We start from the raw sequence: 16,965 nt of genomic DNA on the forward strand, positions 1-16,965 counted from the left end.
TGCCGTCTTGGTGTTGTTGTTGCGGTGCTGGCGGCCCTCGCCGCAGCCGAGACAAAGGGTCTATCGATCGCCAAAATGCTAACCCTAACTCTAACCCTTTTTGTAATATGGCTGGCCAATCAGATATCACGCGTCTTTCGGCCAGCGCCGACGCCCAAACGCTCCGCCGTCTCTCCTCCGTCTTCCCCCACGCCAACCTTCTTACCAAACCGACGCCACTGCTGATAAGGAATCCCCGGTCCGCCTAGTTCTGAGCCGCTTTATAAAGCAGACGCGATTCCCTTTTCCTTCATCCTCCATTGTCCACATCTATCCGCACATCAACACATCATGCCCGCTCGTATCTCCGGTCCTTCGCTCCAGCCCCTCAACAAGGCGCCTGGGTCTGATGTTGACTTTGGCGCTGTTGTCACTGGCTTGGATGTCGAGAAGCTCTCCGGTAAGTCCTGATTTCGTGAACTGAATGGTAAATGGGAACTATAAGGGAGCACTCCGGGGATCGGTAACCTCCTTTGGTAAGTCAGTCAATACCTGATATTGGATCAAGTCTGACGGATCGCAGACGAGGACTTTGACTTTTTGCGCGATGCCCTCTACAAGAACAGCATCGTTGTCGTCAAGAGCACCCCAACGCTCTCGCCCAAAGCCCAATACGAGCTCACCCGCCGCTTCGACCCTTCTGTTAGCACATACGGCCATGGCAAGACCCTCGATGCCAAACGCAGCGTCCTTCATCCCGACCTGAAGACCATTCCCCATCAGCCCCAAGTCCAAGTGATTGGAAATGGCTTGGTCGAGGAATACGAAGGTCTGAAGAACATTCGGTTGAGGCACCCCCACCACCGGACCTTTCACAAAACCCGCATCCCCGAGCACGAGGATTTGGACTACACTCGTTTCTACCGGTGGCACATTGACGCTGCGCTCTACGACTTGAATCCGCCGCGCGTCACCAGCCTGCTGGCCGTCAAGGTTCCCAAGGGTCGCCGGCAAATCTGTCGCTACGACGACGGTACTGGAGATGAGCTGGAGGTTCCTCTCGGCACCACGGCCTTTGTCTCCGGCAACCGCATGTACGACTTGCTGTCGGAAGAGGACAAGGAGTTTGTGCGCACCAGCAAGATCGAGTACGCGCCTCACCCATACATTTGGATGAGCAGTGCGGCTTCTCGTTCCACCGCCTTGGGCATGGAGTCTGAAGGCAAAGAAGTGCCGCTGTCAGACCTCCCTCCGATTGAGCAAGAAAAGATCTTGGTTCTCCCAATGTGCTGGAAGAACCCCGTCACTGGAAAGCTGGCGCTGCAAATCCACCCCGCGGCTGTGGCCAAGATCCACCTCAAGGACGGCACTGTCATTGACGACTTGGAGAAGGTGAGGGACATTGTCTACCGCCTGCAACGGCCGGCGATTGCGCCCAAGTACGTCTACCCCCACGACTGGGAGGAAGGCGACTTGGTTCTCTTCAACAACCAGGGCGTCATTCACTCGGTCGTCGGTGCCTTTGCGGATCATGAAGTCAGGCTCTTCCGCCAGTGCAACATGGCTGCTAGCACACGACCCGAGGGGCCGGATGCGTAGTTGAGATTTCTTGTTTTCGTGTCTGGTTGCTTCTGCTTGATAGATGTGCAATTCGATGAGTTTTTGGCACTTTCTCCACCCGCGCTCTGCCACGTCCGCACCTGTTGACCCCTTCGCCTTGATCCAAGTGACGGCAGTCAGTTTTTGACTAACTCTTTCCATATCCACGCATCGCGTCGCGTCAATGGCCGCCAATCACTTTCTCCTGATGAGCTGTTTTCCTTCATCATATGCATTTGGTGCTACGCCAAATACTGCGCGAAGGAGAGCCGGGAACGATATCCAGTGAGAGGGCGAGAGACAGGACAAGACGCACCAGTGAGGTCCCTCCAGTGCCTTTTCTTTTGGTAGTCCTTGACAATCGGTCGCCCTTGTTCAAGAAATCATTGAGGTCGAGAGGAGTGGTTTAAATACTACAGCATCCACGCTGCAGATGTCCATGAAACTGACACGTGAAGCGCCCGACTTCGGGAGCGGATGCCCGGTGGCCAGGAGGTTGTGGACAGCGTGACCATGCACGGACTAAAGTTCTCACAGGAAATTGCGCCTTCTCTGGGTATAAAAGCTTCCTCATTGGCTCCGGCGTAGCTTTCTTGGTCAATCACTCGCTCAAGCGCCAATCTCTTCGCATTTCATGCCGCGCCAATGAAATGATCACTCCCTGTCGGTACCGACACCAAATCCACCACACTACTGGACGAGTGGCGTGTGGGAGCCCAGGTCCTTCTGAAAGTACTTCCACTGTCTGGTGAACACGAGACAAGGGTGTGCCTTGAACCAACGACTGATCAAGGTGAATTGCTCCGACGCATCTTGTCGCCTTTCCCCATCTTTGTGCAACAGCGCTTCGAAGTCGAATTGGATGCACGCTGCCAGCGGCGCTGCTCATTCGGGGAGTGGAACACATAGCAAATCTGCTGTGCCAAGCAAGCAGCTTTGTGAAGGCAACAGAGCGAACAGTGTTTCCTGCATTCGCTTCTCTTCATCATTCTCACAAGACGTTGTGTCGCTGGAACTGGTCTTCTGCAGCCAAAACTGGAGCCGCTCTTGAATGCGTGACTGGCGCGAAAAGAAGAGAATAGAGCCAATAGCGCAAATTGCTCAATCGAGAACAGCTTGACCTTATGTGGTTGAAAGACCACCTGCGATGACCACAGACTGAGAGAATGAGAAGACTCTCAAGTACTCGCCAAGGGCCAGAGCCAGCAATCAACACGTGAGACCGAGCCCTGGTGATTCGAGCACAACTTCAGGGGCTAAGGGGTCAGGTGGTCACCATGTCCATTTCTCTCTCCACCGCTCGGTATAAAAGGCCTCCCTCCCCTTTCATGGATTCAATTCCCTTCCAGTACACTTGTTCAGGCTTTGGCACTGATTCTGAAGACAGCTGTTGCCAAGAAGGCTACTTTGGTCTGGCGGAGAGACGATATCAGATCGAAACTGTGGAAGAGCCGGGCCGAGTTGAAAGTCTGTACCTGGACTTCTGGCGAGGTCGCCAGGGGACAGAAGTTGCCTGTGTTTAGCAGTGACGCTGAACAGCTCAATCCCTTCCAAATTTGACTCATCATCGTTCGATCATGGTGGATGCCGCACACCTTGCCTTCCACAGACACTTCTGGTACTCCTGGAAGCGAGGTCCTTGCCGAAGAGAAGCACGAGAAACGCCAGTACGATCTCTTTGGTATTTCTTCCCCCAGTTCAGCTTTCTGATGAGCCTTTCAAATCACCAATTCGCTGGACTTGAAGGAGGACGGTTGAAGAGGAAAGAGCTCTCTTAAATACTGCGAAGGTAGACACAAGCGACCGAAGTCCAGCGAATCGGGCTGTCCCAGGGGCCCAGGTGACAAAGCGCACCAGGCATCTGCATTCCTATCTCTGTCTTTTGGTGAGTATTAAAGTCTACACTCCATTACGCTTTGGTCTATCCTTTTACTTCATTCACCTGCCAGTGTGCAGTGTTGCAGCCTCGGAAATTGAAGGGACCTTTCCACTGCGGTGGAAAAATTAGGTCGACCTACAACCTACTTGGAGGAGCCTGGCGTCACCTCACATCTTCTGGTTGAATATTCCTGGAGTTTCCAAAGGGCAAGACTTCCTGCGTTAGGAAATGCAGCTGAAAAACGCCGTGACTCCAAGTTTTTCCTCATCATTGTGCAACAAAATTCTATGTACTGCCTGCAACTGATCACGAACAGGAGTGGATCGTTAGAAAACAGGCGGACACGCCCGAGAGTGGTTCGTTCGGTAACGACGTCCACCTTGTCGACAAAAGCGGATTGATCAGCCGTCAGAGTCGGAACAAGGACTGCAGTTCGAGAAAGGAGTTGCTTAAGTATCTGTAAAACTGGGCAATCAGGGGGTGCACACGTGATCGTCAGATTTCCGGGGACTTAGGTCAGCGAATCTGCCTGTAGAAGATCTCCCTCTCTTTCTTACTCCCGAGCTAGGTCTGTCCTTGCCTGCTTGACATCACCGCATTCAACTAGTCTAGGTTTTGCGAATTCTCTGCCTTGTGATTGTCAAGGCTATACTGCTGTGTTCTGGAGGTCGCGTCGGAGCTTGTTTTACTTCCTTCGCCGAACGCACTTCTCACGCTTGGTTGCGAGTGTCCATCTCATCAGCAAGCAATGTCGTTTGGAACCATCGTTGTTTTCCCCCTGGAGGCCTCTTGCCTCTTGTGACAATTCAGACTCGCGCTGAAGTCCGCTGAGGATTTCGGAACAAGACTGCTGGCCAGAGACGAGGGCAGAAAAGTCATCATCGTAAGGGCTTCAGTAGTCCCATTTTTGCAAGGCTTGCACCACTGGAGAAAGCGATGGGCAATCTGCACTGACAAGGAGCTGAGTGAGCACAGTGAGACTTATATACCTGCTGGAGTAAGCGGACAGCAAACGACTGACACCCGTGACGCCTGCATCGCGAAACGGACTCAGAGTTTCAGGGGTCAGCAGACCAATGGGATTTCTACGGCTCGCGCGATTGTGGAACGCATATTTACTTGGTGAAAGTTGAGACCATCGAAAGCATCAAGTGAATGCATTTCTCGACAAGGGGACGCAAAGACTGAACGGCAAAAGAATCGTCGTATTCGTTGGAAATTTGGCATTTCAATCCGGGAAACCGATAGAGTGTCTCCAATGCTACCGATGACCCATGACTTCGACAGATCCATTAATATGCAGTCGAACACTCTCCATCTCAGTCCGTCGAAGATCTTCAGTGCTCCTCACACCGCATCGATTGACTTCGGTCTTTCATCCAACAATATCTGTCGTGCCACCAGGGGAGAGCCAAAATCGGTTGCGTTCCAAGATCAGTTGACCAGAGAAGCCATAGGTCTTACTTCAGGATCTGTGTTCGTCCGCGCGGTGAACCTCAACTTGGCTTTTTCCGCTCTCTTCTGCTGCAGAACTTGGAGTACCTGTTCCTTCTCAGTTGGAAGCACATGGTGCAGCACTTGTTCGATTGTCATTGGATTTGGTGGAAAGATCGGCCATTCGTCCGGGTCCTGCTTCTGAGTATGATCCAGCTTCATGGGTGTGAACTCAGTGTGGGGCCGCATAATGACGTGTGGATCCGCGCCATGCTCAAGCAGTTCTATCATTAGGTTGCGGATTTTTCCTTCAACTTCTGTTGACAAGAGTTTTTCGGACCGACTTCGCTCGGCCTGGCCGTATAACTATTAACAATTAGAATTGTACTTTTGGGAGGAGGCTTGGAAGCCATACTCACGTCGTGAAGGTGAATTTCCCAAATAGTTCTACCATCACAAGGAACCTCGTGGTTTGTGTCTGCTCCAAGACGTAAGAGCTCGGCTACATTCATGTGATGGTCGGGCCAAGAATGGAAGGAACGGAAAGGGCACAGTAGAAGCAGGAGGCGTCGCCATAAAGCCTCGCCCTGATTGCACAATGTGCCAAGTTTTGCAGTGAAGTAGAGATTTAGACCGCGACATGTTGCCAGGTCCAGTATATCCACTATTACTTGCTCATCGAAATAGTTCAATTTGGAGTGTATCCAATTCCCATTCTGCTCGCCCACTAGTATTAGCACTACGCATACCTCTTTGGGAAGGATGATTTCATTGTTACCTGGGTCTGCGCGGTAGTGGATAGGAGACAGTCCGTCTCGTCTATAAGTCGAGTCAATGGCCTTCTCCAACGCGATTCATATGGTCTTGAGTGCTCCAATACTGCGTGAACCAGGCTCCAGAAAAAACCAGTTCTGTCTGCGTCGGTTTTCCATGTCATTCTAGAAAAGTCCATTTGTTTCATGGCTAGAAGAGCACTATGGGCAATTACCAAGTCGGCATCAAAGTTGACCTCAAGTTCTTTTTCAAGATGCTCCGGCATCAATTGCTGTTCAACATAGTCCCTGGCCGTGCGGTGCATAAACTCTACGCTGTAGTTGAGAATCTCTGCTCCCTCTATGACCTCTCTGGCACATGAGATTTGTAGAAAGTCTTTGCACCGTGCTTTGATGCGTTTGCTCAAGGAATGATTCAGTTCGTCGACTTCAGATGTCGTAACATGGTGGAAGCTCCCATTAAAGACGTAGTCCGGGTCCTCTTCCAGTCGGTCCATGAGGTAGAAGGGCACAAGAGACCAGTGGTACCTAGCCTGCAAGCGTATCTTGAGCATACGTGCTGTGTCGACCCGGAACTCTGGTTTGATAGTTTGGTAGATGCGATCGAAAAGACCGTCTAGCTCGGGCGGATAGCTATCAAGCTTTCTTTGCAGGTCACGAAAGCCTGCTCCTTCTTCGGGTCCATCCAGGAGCATTCGCACAACCAGAAAAACCCAGAGGAAGACCCCTTCAGCCTTAAATGTGATTTCGTCGACAATTTCCTCGAAGTTTCGTTTGTCCACTATCAAGGCCATCAACTCTGGGCTTTTTTCCATGTTTTCCCGGGCATAAGTGCGGATGTCTTCTTTGGTCAGCTCGTGGACCCGAGATCTTGGCTTGTCGCGGAAGGCGTGCTCAAACTTCTCCCATGGCCGACTTGAGATACACATTTTGACCGACGGCGAGGCATCCAAGTCTTTCAGGATTTGAAGTATCTCATTCTGGTCTCCTTCGAACTCGTCAAGGCCGTCAATGAAAAGACATATCTTTGGTCTATCGCCATCATGGGCGATCCGGGAAAGCCCATCTTTGAGCGTCCTGAGCGAGAGTTCGCCGAGCTCTCGCTCCTCGCGATCGGTCCAGTGTTGTGGAAAAGTCTTGGGAATCAGATGTGGACACTTTCTCAGAATCTGGAAGACGATAGAGCGGAGAAATCCTTCCAGCGAGCGCTGCATTTGGGAGCCAGATATCCAGAAATAATGTTGCGCAACAATCAGGTCTTGTGGACTTGCCCAAGTAAGCAGCTTTTCTCTCGTTAGATCGTGTTCCTCTATGAATTTGACCAAGGTAGATTTGCCGCTACCAGGTTTTCCGGTTATCCAATAGATGCTACTCTGTTGTTCGAGCCAATGGGTAAATTGATGTTCTGGAATGTCGAATATCCACTGGAAAGTCCGTTGGTGGGCTTCGGTAATGTCGTGATATCGTTTCGAGTAATCCACGTAGCGTAGACGCTTGAGCATGTCGAGCGCTTTCTCTGCATCGTTGTCTTCACTTTTGAGTATCTCAAACAACTCCGCAATTCTTGTATAGTCGATCTTCTGGGCATTGATAGCCCCAACAAGTTCGTCTTTGGTCGAGAGAAGCTGCTCAGAGATGTTTGCATGGAGGCTTTCGCTCCTACTGGCCATTGCCTCGAGATTTGTCATCAAAGATGATGTGTCGTCCCTTGACTTCATTAGCTATGCGCATACAAAAACTACTAGAGAGTTCTTTGTTGTTTTCGAGTGACTGGCTCCGACGTCGATCCCAGTGCATCAAGGCTATTGACCGGCGACGCATCCAGCAACCCAATGGAAGTTCAAAAAGACCACATACTTGATCATGAACGCAAGTCTCGTGTCCAGTCCCTGCTGTACTTTGCGGAGCCTTGCCTCTATTTCGAGGATGTCTCCCTTTTTCGAAATTGCACGTAACCTCTGTTTGATGACTCGTGCCCTCCGATACTTTGCATTTTTCGGGACAACGAGACTCTCCAGCTCTGACTCTAGGCGTCCCGCAATCTCGTCACAAAGGCTGGCCATCCGGAGCAATTCATTTTCTTCTCCGGTGAGATTGGATTTCGACGATAGTTTCGATTTAGATGTCTCCTGCACAATCCGCAAATCGTGCAAGACCTACGCAAAGTCAGTATCTGGTTTGGCTTCACAGGGAGCATCTGAATGCTCGTACTGACCTTGAGAGATTCACGGTCCTCTTTCAACAGACCGTCAGCCGAACGGTACTGTTCCTTGACCTCCTTGGTGACTTTGATCCCAAAATCTACGACAGCAATGATGTTAGCCGTCAGGCTGAGCACGTCGACTGGGATCATGCTGAAGAGACTCTCATGCAGACGTCACTATGCGACCACACATGTGCGGAATGAAAGGTGAGAGAAGTGAAAGAAAGTCTGGTTCAGACGAGGCTGAGCTCGCGCAGTCGTCTATGGGGGATGTTACTAATCAGCAGGGCGGGGCTGTCATCTGTTTTCGTGATAGATATGCAGCCAATTCTGACCAGACAGCTGGCAAAAATGGGCCACTTCCAATCAGAATTGGCAGTCGCGCAGCTGACAGCATTTTTCCATATCTGTCGGTCTCAGAGACGCTTGAAGCAGCCCCCAACCTGTGCCCTGTAATCAATAGCGCACACGACCGAGGCTGGTGGACCAGGAGTTGCAACATATTTCCAAAGAGCTCGAGTGCTCGAGTTTTGAAGTGAATGAAGCCGCCCAGAAAATCTGTTCGAGATGGAATTCGCTATTGACCCAGCGAATGTGCCAAACATCGGTTGCCTTTGAGCGCTTGGTTTACCCATGTCCTAGGAGACAAATTCAAGGCTGAGCGCTAAGGTGTGGCGCGAAGTTGGATGAGAGAGTCAAGCTGAGAGGGCGCGCGTTGTTGGAAGAACCTCTCCATCCGGCTTGGACGTCGTGCAGCTGGTGGCACTTTCCCCACCAAACGTCCTCTCCACTCCCGATTTCGCCTGATATGGCCCCCAACTAGCACAGCCCGCAGCTCTGAGAAAAGCCGGTTAGAAAATTGCAGCCATCAGTTGTGGCGCGCACAGCCACTCAACTGCCATGCGATGAAGCTCACTGCCGCAGAGAAAGACGAAAACCCCGTCACAGACGGCGCGGCTCACTCAGAAAGCGCAAGCTCCCATCTCGCCGTCCCAAAGACCTCTATCCAATCCCATCTCAAGGCTCCAAAAGGCAAGGGCTATATCTGTTGAACTAATCGTCCGTGCGCCTTACTCCCCCTAAGTCCTACTTATTTCCACTACTGATAGCGCGTATCTCTACCTAATCCCCCTTAATTTAGCACTCCTTTAGCTTTATTAGCACAAAAGAATACTCTAGTAGAAGTCTCTAATATCTTGTATATATATAGTACTATAGATATATAAGAACAATTAATAAAGTCTTCCTAAGTATACTGTGCCTAAGAACTACAATAGTTATAAGCCTAGCTACTACTTAGAAATACTACTAACTTACTCTATTTAACTAAATTTACCCTTAAGTTTACCCCTAAAGTTTAATACTAAAGTTTAAATTATCTAATTATAGGACCCTAAGATTACCTTACCTTTAAGAGAGCTAAATAGCGCTCTAAGATAAACTAGTACCTTAAACCCTATAGTAGGACCTACTTAAGTTAATTAAGTACTTAATTAAAATACTCAGTAATCTATTAACTTATAGTAGACCTTATTATTAGTTAAATAAGTCTATTATTAGGCTTACTAATATTAACTATAACATCTAAAGTTAACTAGACTACTAGTCTACTAAGAGTTTAAAGTTAAAGGTAGACTACCTCCTCCTTTACCCTTCTCCTTATCTACCTACTAATAGATAGATAATAAAATAGCTAATATAAAGCTATTAATAGTCCTAAGGACCTAAGCTAACTAGGATAACTAGTATTACTAAGTATCCCTTATTAGTAGATCTTACTAGAAGTATATTAATCTAGATAGAATAGAAAACCTACCTATAGTAATAGCTCTACCTCTTTATATAGACTACTATAATAAACTAGGAGAGGGAGGCTATACTATAAATAACTAGTATACTAAAGCTAAGAATAACTAGAAGATTACTATATCTATATATACTATAGTTAACTCTACTATTAAATAAATATAGTAATACCTAGTAAGCTTAATCTTATAGAAAAACTATAGCTTTATTAGCAAGGAATAACTAACTCTACAATAAATTATTATAGTAAAAAAAAGAAGATTTACAAGCAACTCTAATACCTAAAGACTAGACCTTAAGTATAAGTATAAGCAGATGTATTTAGCACCTAAGAGTAGAGACCTTAAGAAGTAGTTAAGTAATTAGATAGTTATATACTAGAAGATAAAGAATAAAAAGATACTAGAGGTTAAAGGGTACTAACTATTAAGAGACTTCCTACTTATAGTTAGCTCTATTAATAAATTATTCTTTATAATAAAGCAAGGACTAGTAAGGGAGTAGACTAAGTATAAAGAAGATCTAGCTATAAATAAAGAACTAATAATAAAGTTTAAGAATATAGTAGAGGAGTTTTACTATATCTAGTAACTTACTAAGTATTAGCTAATATTATTAGGCTCCTATACTATATTTATAGTAATATTCTAAGACTAAGACTAATTAGCAAGGAAACCTCCTCTATTATATATTAATAGCTAAAAGTACTAGTAGCCTAAATATCTATACTTTAATCCTAAGGTCTACAAGTCTAACTAGATAGCTAATCTAAAGGTTTAAACTTGAGTTAATAAGTAGATAGCTAAACTAGGTAATAAGGAACAACTCTACTAAGCTATAAAGAAAAATAAAGAGATCAAGGCTTAAATAAAGGCACAAGAGGCTGTAACTAGAACTAGAGTAAAGGATACATATATAGCGTTTAATACCTAGAAGAGGTTAGCCCTATCTATAATAAAGTAATTAGAGGATAAATGTCCTTACCTAAACTTATAGATCCTAGATAGTAGTATATTAACCTATATTTATAATAATAAGGTAAACTTCACCTATTAGTATATACCTTATAAGAGAGAAGATACTTATATTATTACTAGAGCTAGCAAACTAATAATTAAAGCTATTAGGATAGTAATATATATAGTTAAACTTCTAGATAGAAGCAAAGGGAGGATTACCCTTAAAGATATAGTATTTATTCTAGAATTCCCTATAAATATTATTTCCCTTGCTAAATATATAGAGGCTAATATCCATCTTAATTTACAGCGTGTAATATTAGAAATAAGCTCTAGAGTTCTCTATATTCTAGATAACTATTATAGTTAGTTTCTACTTAAAAACAATATAAGCTATATAAAGAAGGGAGAACCTACTATTATATTCTCTAAGGTTATAACTAAGATACTATAGTAATAGTACTAGGTCTCAGGTTATCTATACTAAAAGATAATTAAGTATCTCCTAGAAGTAGTTAAAGGAGTAGCCTTTACTAAAGGTAAACTAGTCCTAAGGACTATTAACTATAAGATATACTTATTAAGCAAAGCTTATAAGATTATTTTAAGGAATCCCTTACTAGAAGAACTATCTAACAAGCTATTTACCTAACTAATAGTAGATATTATCCTAATTAAGAGGGCTATAAATTAAGATATATATATAACCTATATAATATACTATAAGATAAACTATTAGATAGTATTTATATATCCTAAGAAGGATAATTACTACTACTAGATCCTATATATAATCTAATTAGCTAAGAATTACTTTAGTTACAAGCTAAAGTTCTTATAAATTAATAGAGAGATATTAATTAGCAATAACTTTATAATCTAACTCTAAGGTAAAGGGGTAACATTTAAGCTATATACTCTATATATAGCGGCGCAGAATAGCTATATAGAAAGAATTAGCTAAACTCTAACGAAACGCATAAGAGTAATAATAATTAGAGCTAGAATCCCTCTATATATAATACTAGAAGTATACTTAGCTACTAGATATATTATAAACTAGATACTACTTACTAAGTTAGGATTTATCTTACTATATAAAGTAGTCCTTAGAAGAAAGCCTAATATTAGCAATATTAAAGTATATAGGTGCAAGGTATATATACTTAATAAGAAAGTTCTAAAGCTTATAAAGGGAGCGCCTTAAGCCTATATTAGCTATATAGTTAGCTACTATAGGTAAAATATCTAGAGAATCTAGATTCTAAGTCTAAGGTAGGTTATTAATATATAGGATATAACCTTTAAGGAGGATAAGTTCTACTAACTAGAAGAGAGACTATTACTAGAAATTAGCTTAGAGATTAGAGAGTACCTCTAGTAGGTTAATATATAAGTAGAAGAGGATAAGTAGGTACTACTAGAGATATATTTAACACTATACTTATTAGTATAAGAAGATTATAAAGGTTAGAACTATAGTATTAAGAATATAGGCGGATTAAGTAGCCTAAGTAAGGGGCTAGTACTAAGAGAAGTAGGGTCTACCCTAGCGCAATCTAGATGAACTATTAGCCTATCTAATTAAGGCCTATAAACTACTACTAAAACTTTAACTATATTATAGAACTACTAATAACTAGTCTAATTACTTACTCCTAATACCTTATATAGTAAGAGAAGCTTATAATTAGTAAACTCTAAGGGTGCTACTCTACCCTACACCTTGCTAGTAAGCTCTACAGGCTAATTAATTAAGAATATAGGTAGAATCTACAATAGTAATAATAAGCTCCTTAACTAACTACTACTTAAGTAGATATTTACTCTAGAATACTAAGGGGTAGTTACTTACTTATAGGTAAGAGAAGCCTAGCAAGCAGCTAGAGCTATAATACTAGACTAAGAATATCTACTTCTATTAAGGTTAGTTAAGTCCCTACTCTAGGGTAACCTTTTACTAAGAGCTTTATAGAATATTACTACTACTACTATAGGCCTATAAGTAGCTAATTCTATAGTATTATTATAGCTAACTCTAGCTCCTTACTTTAAGCAAGATAACACTCTAGTTAATCTAGCACCTATACTACTTAATATGATACTTCTAAGGGATAATATAGCTCCTTAAGCTAATAAGATATTAGTAGATTTTAATAAGGGTAATATTATAGAAGGCCTAAGGGAAAGATACCTAAATACTTATTAGGAAGTATATATAGTAACTCTCTACTATAAAAATATATTCTATATATTCTATACTACTTTTTATATAGGGATTATATTAAGCCTATTAAAACCTAAGAGTATTATTATATCCTTTACCCTAGTCTTACTTCCTTACCCTTATACTTACTACTATAACCTACTACTACTCCTAAAGATCTTAAAGGATATCCTTAATTACCCTCTCTATAACTAGTTCTTTAATACTCTTAGTAAAGAAGGCGCTTAGATAATTAATAGGAAGGTCTAGTATAGGGTTAAGTAGGCTAAAGCTAGATATAAGAGTAAAGGTAAGCCTATCCTATTACTTTAGGTATTTACTTATAAGTTTAATAAGGATAGTTACCTTATTAAGTATAAAGCTTATCTCTATATCTAAGGTAATAAGTAGATTATATATATAGATATATATATAGCAATACTTACTACCTAGGTATTTTACTTCCTAATAGCTATTATAGCTACTTTTAACCTTAAGATACTTTAGCTAGATATTACTAACGCCTTCCTTTACACTAAGGTTAATAAGGATATCTACTATAAGTTGCCTAAAGGATAGGCTAACCTAGTCTATATAAACTACTTTAAAGATACAGGCTTTACTAACTAATTAGAATAGGTAATTTAACTACTTTAAGCCCTATATAGCCTTAAGTAAGCGCCTACTCTATAGTATTACTACTTTGCTAATATTCTTACTTTACTTAGCCTTAAGCAGGTTCTAGGTATAAGCTATTTATTTTAATCTACTAACCTCCTCTTATTCTTCTTTATAGATAATATTATCCTTCTCTTTACTAAGGAGTATAAATAGGAAGCTAAGACCTTCCTCTATAAGCTCTACTAGGTCCTTAACCTTACTACTTAAGGTAAGATTAAGTAGTTTTTAGATATTTATATTGTTCGCAACTGTGCTACCTATAAGCTATAGCTTTATTAAGACTTATATATTAATAAGTTAGGTTAGAAGTTTAAGCTTAAACCTACTAAGAAATAATATATCCCTCTCCCTAATACCTATATTTCTAAGTTTACTAGTACTGCTTTACTATAGGATATCCTCTTATTCTAGTAGAAGATAGGGTTAATTAATTATACTATAGTCTTTATATAGCTAGATATAGCCTTTACTATATCTATTTTATTATTGTACCTTAGCAACCCTAGCCTACTCTATTATATACTTACTAACTAAGTAATTACTTACTTAGTTAGTACTAAGCTACTTATACTATAGTATAATAGCTTTAGTATACCTAAGAAGATTAAGATAAGCAACCTATCTATACTTACCCCTCTTAATATCTACTTAGATGCTTCCTTTACTAATAATATTAAATTATATAAGAGTTTATAAGACTATATTATTTATCTCTTTACTAGCCCTATTAACTAGTAGGCTACTTAATAGAAGACTATTATAACCTTAACTACTAAGGTAGAGCTGCTTGCTCTTACCTATACCTCTAAAGAGATCCTATAGTAGGAGAGAGTCTTTAAGTTAATTTAATTTAACCCTAGCTACCTAATCTAGATCTACTATAATAACTAATAGACTATTTAACTACTCTTAGATTACTAGCTACTACTTAATACTAAGCTCTATTATATTAATATCTACTAGCACTAGCTTTAACAAGAAGTATATAAATATTAAATCATTATATAATAGCAGGTATCTACTACTATAGTTATAGATAGGCTCACTAAGGCTCTTCCTTAATAGAGGTTTAGTACCTTTGTTTCCTTACTTAATTTGCATAATATTACCACACTAATTTAAGCTTCAGTTTCGTCTAATTATATTAGTTTATTACTTAGTCCATTACATGTCCAAAGCAAAAGGGGTGTGTTGAACTAATTATCCGTGCGCCTTACTCCCCCTAAGTCCTACTTATTTCCACTACTATTAGCGCGTATCTCCACCTAATCCCCCTTAATTTAGCACTCCTTTAGCTTCATTAACACGAAAAAACGCTCCAGCAGAAGTCTCCGATATCTTGTATATACACAGCACTATAGATACGTGAGAACGATCAATGAAGTCTTCCTGAGCATACTGCGCCCAAGAACTGCAACAATATCCGAGCCTGCGACGCAGGCAGACAGACAATCACAACAGTCACAAACCGCAAAACTCACCTCAAATCCTGCACCAGCAACCTCGGATGCCACCTCTTCTCGTCCATCATGAGCCAGTGATACTTGCGCGCCACAGTCTCGCAAATCCAAAGCGCAACCCGCGAAATACCCTCCTTTTCCCGGTTCCATTTTTCGACTTCGATCTCAAAGTCCATCAGCCTCTCGTGCATCACGTCGTCCTTGTCGCGCCCGTCGACGTTGTTGGCGCCGTCGCTGTATCGGGGCGCCTTTGGTTTGATGGGGTCGTTGGGCTCGGGGATGTCTGGGTCGACGTATGGCCAGACTCCCTGCCCGTGCGCGAGCAGCCGGATTTGAGTGTACCAGATGGCCCAGTCGGAGCGTTTCGAGAGGATCATGTCTGGTGGGAGCGAGTTGTCGTCGCAGATGTCCATCTTTTGGGTGTGATGATCTTGAAGTAAGAGAGTATGTGTCTGGTGGTGGTCTCGATGAGGGGTTGCGAGCGAATGCAGCCGCTCCTATTTTAGAGCAGGAGGAGGGACGGGCCATCGTCGACGGCCAGATCCTTCGCATGAGCACCAGCTACTGCACTCGAGCGGTTTTCACCGCCTCTTTGACCTGTAGTGATAGGTCCAAGATTTGGTGCTAAAGTCGCGCGGCAGCCGAGGAGCGTTCAGTCATTTTGTGCAGACAGTGGTAAAGCAGATTAGGGAAGCAGAAGCGGACAGGCGGGACTGGACGACTCGAAATGTCGAGTGTTGAATATGTACCAAGAAAGTAAAGCAAACTGCGCTCACGGCTGCGCGCCCTTCTCGCCGCTCGTCTCGTCTCGACGCGCTCCTCCTCGTCCTCGCCGGCTATACGACAGGCCAGCCGCTCGAAAAGTCAATCGTATTCCAGCCAAATTGCTTGTCGCCATCCGCGTAGCCAATGGTAGTATCAACTGCATCACCGTCAGCCCACTCCCCCTCTCTCCTCCGCACCGCACTCACCATAATGATAATACAGCACCGGGCCCTCGGTAGGATCGTCATAGATGCCCTGGCCACCCGGCCCATAGACATTGTCGTGGCTCTCAAGGACGACGGTGCCGCCGCCGCTCGTGCAATCCGTGCCGTCCGCGTCGACAAACCCGCCCGTCGCCGAGCTGCTGCGGCACACCATGATCTTGTACTCGGCGCCGCTGGCCGGCATGCTGCTGTCGTAGCCGCAGCACTGGCCCTTGCTGTAGAAGAGGTAGTAGTAGTCGCCGTACGCGAACATGAACGCGCCCTCCTCGGCCGTCGTCGTCGGGTCGTAGGCCAGCTGCGACGTGCTGCCGCTGGCGGCGGTAGGTGTGCTTTTCATCGGCACCTGGTAGATGTCGTCCCAGAAGCTGCCGAAGTTGAGGTAGTAGCTCCCGTCCACGTTGATCAGGTTCGGGTCGATGGCGTTGTACGGCTTGCCGCTGCTACTCCTGACCCCCGTGCTGCCCAGGTCCGTCCACGATTCGAGGTCGGTGCTGCGCGCGACGCCAATGGCGCTGTCCTGGCTGCCAAAGCTGCTCACACTGTAGTACAGGTAGTAATAATCCCCGACTTTGGACACGTCGGGCGCCCAGAGGTCGTCGTTGCCTGTGAGGTCGATGCTGCTGCCATCGGGAATGGCCGCACCCAGGTAGGTCCAGGAGCCTGTGAGCGACGGCGCCGTATGTACGGCAATCTTGCCGCCCGTCGAGAAGCGGAAATATGTCCCGTCGCTGTCGCGCCGGATGATGGATGGGTCGTGTGTGTTGGTGCAAGTGCCGCTGCAGGCGCCCGGGTTGGCGTAGGCATGGGCGAGCGAGGGAGCGAGGAGGGCGAGGGCCGCGGCGCTGAGGGAGACGTTGCGGCGGAGCTTCATGGTTGCGAGATGTGGATGAATGGTAGGAAAAGACTGTCAAGACGAGAAATAGAAAAGAGAATGTTGAAGCAGGGGAAGAGAGTGAGGAGTCCGGCAACGAGACAGTTCAGTCTGGCTCCAACGCAA

The 16,965-nt window shown here is 44.4% G+C and overlaps 4 protein-coding genes across 4 annotated transcripts; 1 reads left to right on the forward strand and 3 right to left on the reverse strand.

Annotated features, from left to right (window-relative positions):
- The first annotated feature begins 183 nt into the window (after positions 1–183).
- On the forward strand, positions 184–2,009 carry BKA78DRAFT_313107 (taurine catabolism dioxygenase). Its single transcript, XM_066888344.1, has 2 exons — positions 184–439; positions 563–2,009. Exons 1-2 carry the CDS (start codon positions 331–333, stop codon positions 1,576–1,578), a joined length of 1,125 nt encoding a protein of 374 aa, XP_066746016.1. The 5' UTR covers positions 184–330; the 3' UTR covers positions 1,579–2,009.
- Positions 2,010–5,310: 3,301 nt separating this feature from the next.
- BKA78DRAFT_313113 (uncharacterized protein) lies at positions 5,311–8,130 on the reverse strand. Its single transcript, XM_066888345.1, has 3 exons — positions 7,880–8,130; positions 7,522–7,820; positions 5,311–7,371 (listed from the first exon to the last, which is right to left on the reverse strand). The coding sequence occupies exons 1-3, from the start codon at positions 8,015–8,017 to the stop codon at positions 5,631–5,633; spliced, it is 2,178 nt and encodes a 725-aa protein (XP_066746017.1). The 5' UTR covers positions 8,018–8,130; the 3' UTR covers positions 5,311–5,630.
- A 6,866-nt stretch (positions 8,131–14,996) lies between these two features.
- On the reverse strand, positions 14,997–15,392 carry BKA78DRAFT_352404 (uncharacterized protein; the record flags this gene model as incomplete). Its single annotated transcript, XM_066891345.1, has 1 exon — positions 14,997–15,392. One exon carries the CDS (start codon positions 15,390–15,392, stop codon positions 14,997–14,999), a length of 396 nt encoding a protein of 131 aa, XP_066746018.1.
- Positions 15,393–15,815: 423 nt separating this feature from the next.
- Positions 15,816–16,839, reverse strand: BKA78DRAFT_295153 (endo-1,5-arabinanase; the record flags this gene model as incomplete). Its single annotated transcript, XM_066886448.1, has 2 exons — positions 15,816–15,901; positions 15,951–16,839. 2 exons carry the CDS (start codon positions 16,837–16,839, stop codon positions 15,816–15,818), a joined length of 975 nt encoding a protein of 324 aa, XP_066746019.1.
- Positions 16,840–16,965: the final 126 nt, after the last annotated feature.

This window comes from Phyllosticta capitalensis (assembly GCF_038381095.1).
Source record: "Phyllosticta capitalensis strain CBS 128856 chromosome Unknown BKA78scaffold_4, whole genome shotgun sequence".
NCBI classification, from domain to species: domain Eukaryota; kingdom Fungi; phylum Ascomycota; class Dothideomycetes; order Botryosphaeriales; family Phyllostictaceae; genus Phyllosticta; species Phyllosticta capitalensis.

Excerpts from the sequence above, each read along its gene's own strand:
- BKA78DRAFT_313107 (XM_066888344.1), top strand. The coding sequence starts at position 331 with ATGCCCGCTCGTATCTCCGGTCCTTCGCTCCAGCCCCTCAACAAGGCG. Across the intron at positions 440-562 it reads GGATGTCGAGAAGCTCTCCG|ACGAGGACTTTGACTTTTTG; the intron begins GTAAGTCCTGAT and ends GACGGATCGCAG.
- BKA78DRAFT_313113 (XM_066888345.1), bottom strand. The coding sequence starts at position 8,017 with ATGATCCCAGTCGACGTGCTCAGCCTGACGGCTAACATCATTGCTGTC. Across the intron at positions 7,821-7,879 it reads AGGACCGTGAATCTCTCAAG|GTCTTGCACGATTTGCGGAT; the intron begins GTCAGTACGAGC and ends GACTTTGCGTAG. Across the intron at positions 7,372-7,521 it reads AGACTTGCGTTCATGATCAA|GGACGACACATCATCTTTGA; the intron begins GTATGTGGTCTT and ends AATGAAGTCAAG.